Here is a 1,141-nt window from a genome sequence, read left to right as displayed (position 1 = left end):
TGACCTGAATCCTATTGAGATGTTGTGGTATGACCTTAAAAAGGCCGTTCATGCTCGAAAACCCTCTAATGTAACTGAATTAGAACAATTCTGCATAGATGAGTGGGCCAAAATTCCTCCAGAACGCTGTAAAAGACTCATTGCAAGTTATCGCAAACGCTTGGTTGCAGTTGTTGCTGCCAAGAGTGGCCCAACCAGTTATTAGGTTTAGGGGGCAATCACTTTTTCACACAGGGCCATGATGGTTTGGATTTTTTTTCTCCTTTAATAATAAACACCTTCATTTACAAATTGCATTTTGTGTTTACTTGTGTTGTCCTTGACTATTGTTTAAATTGCTTTGATGTTCCGAAACACTTAAGTGTGACAAACATGCGAAAAAACAGGAAATGAGGAAGGGGGCAAACACTTTTTCACACCACTGTAAATGTATTTTTTATTACAGATTTAAGTTGTTGAAATTCTAAACATTACTGATTTTTTTATTTTTGGATGTCCAGCATTATGTTTTATTCCTATGTGAACACTCCCACAACAAAATTGCAGTTTTGTTAGCACAGATTAATTATTCATTCGGGGACAAAATAGGATTCAGGTTTTTGAGTACAAGTCATTATTCAAATACATTGGTCATAAATTGACTCATTATGGACACCTGCTGAGGAATATGTACATTCCTATTATATCAGAATCAAGCTGTCATAGCCATCTGGGGCATTTTATTAATACTGTCATGCAAAAACACAGATAATAATTAAAAGTATTCTCATGGTGAATATTTGTTGCATTTATCAGTTCTTCCTTTGTATAGTCCTGTTTTTCTATTAAAATTATGTTTCATTTTTTTCAAATGCACAACCTTATTTTGTTTCATAGGCCTTGTCCTGATGAACCAGCAGGGCTAAAAGTAACTCTGCCTCAAAGCATTGTGAAACTTGGTGAAACCTTATCTGGAGACATCAGTAAGCTTAAACTTGATCATTTAAAATAAATAGTTTTAGATTTAGTTTTACGTTTTGTGACTTTATATCTTTTCCTTTCCATACAGAGCTGGAACTTGTGGACCAGTATAATAATGTAACCAAGAAGCTGACCTCCACCTGTGGGAAATCCTTTTCTGCAGAAGCCGAAGGTCTTGACA

General features: G+C 35.2%; 1 protein-coding gene across 1 annotated transcript in view; it reads left to right on the top strand.

The window, feature by feature from the left end:
* LOC106945077 (structural maintenance of chromosomes flexible hinge domain-containing protein 1-like) overlaps nt 1-1,141 on the top strand; it is a 41,131-nt gene that overhangs the window by 17,598 nt on the left and 22,392 nt on the right. The window contains exons 25-26 of the mRNA XM_015028508.1: nt 877-962; nt 1,049-1,137. Of these exons, the coding sequence (XP_014883994.1) occupies nt 877-962; nt 1,049-1,137 (175 nt within the window). The remainder of the gene's footprint in view (nt 1-876; nt 963-1,048; nt 1,138-1,141) is intronic.

This window comes from Poecilia latipinna, unplaced genomic scaffold, assembly GCF_001443285.1.
Source record: "Poecilia latipinna isolate Pla-1442-1.1 unplaced genomic scaffold, P_latipinna-1.0 Scaffold127, whole genome shotgun sequence".
In the NCBI taxonomy this organism is placed as follows: Eukaryota; Metazoa; Chordata; class Actinopteri; order Cyprinodontiformes; family Poeciliidae; genus Poecilia; species Poecilia latipinna.
This window is presented reverse-complemented; position numbering and strand designations above follow the sequence as displayed.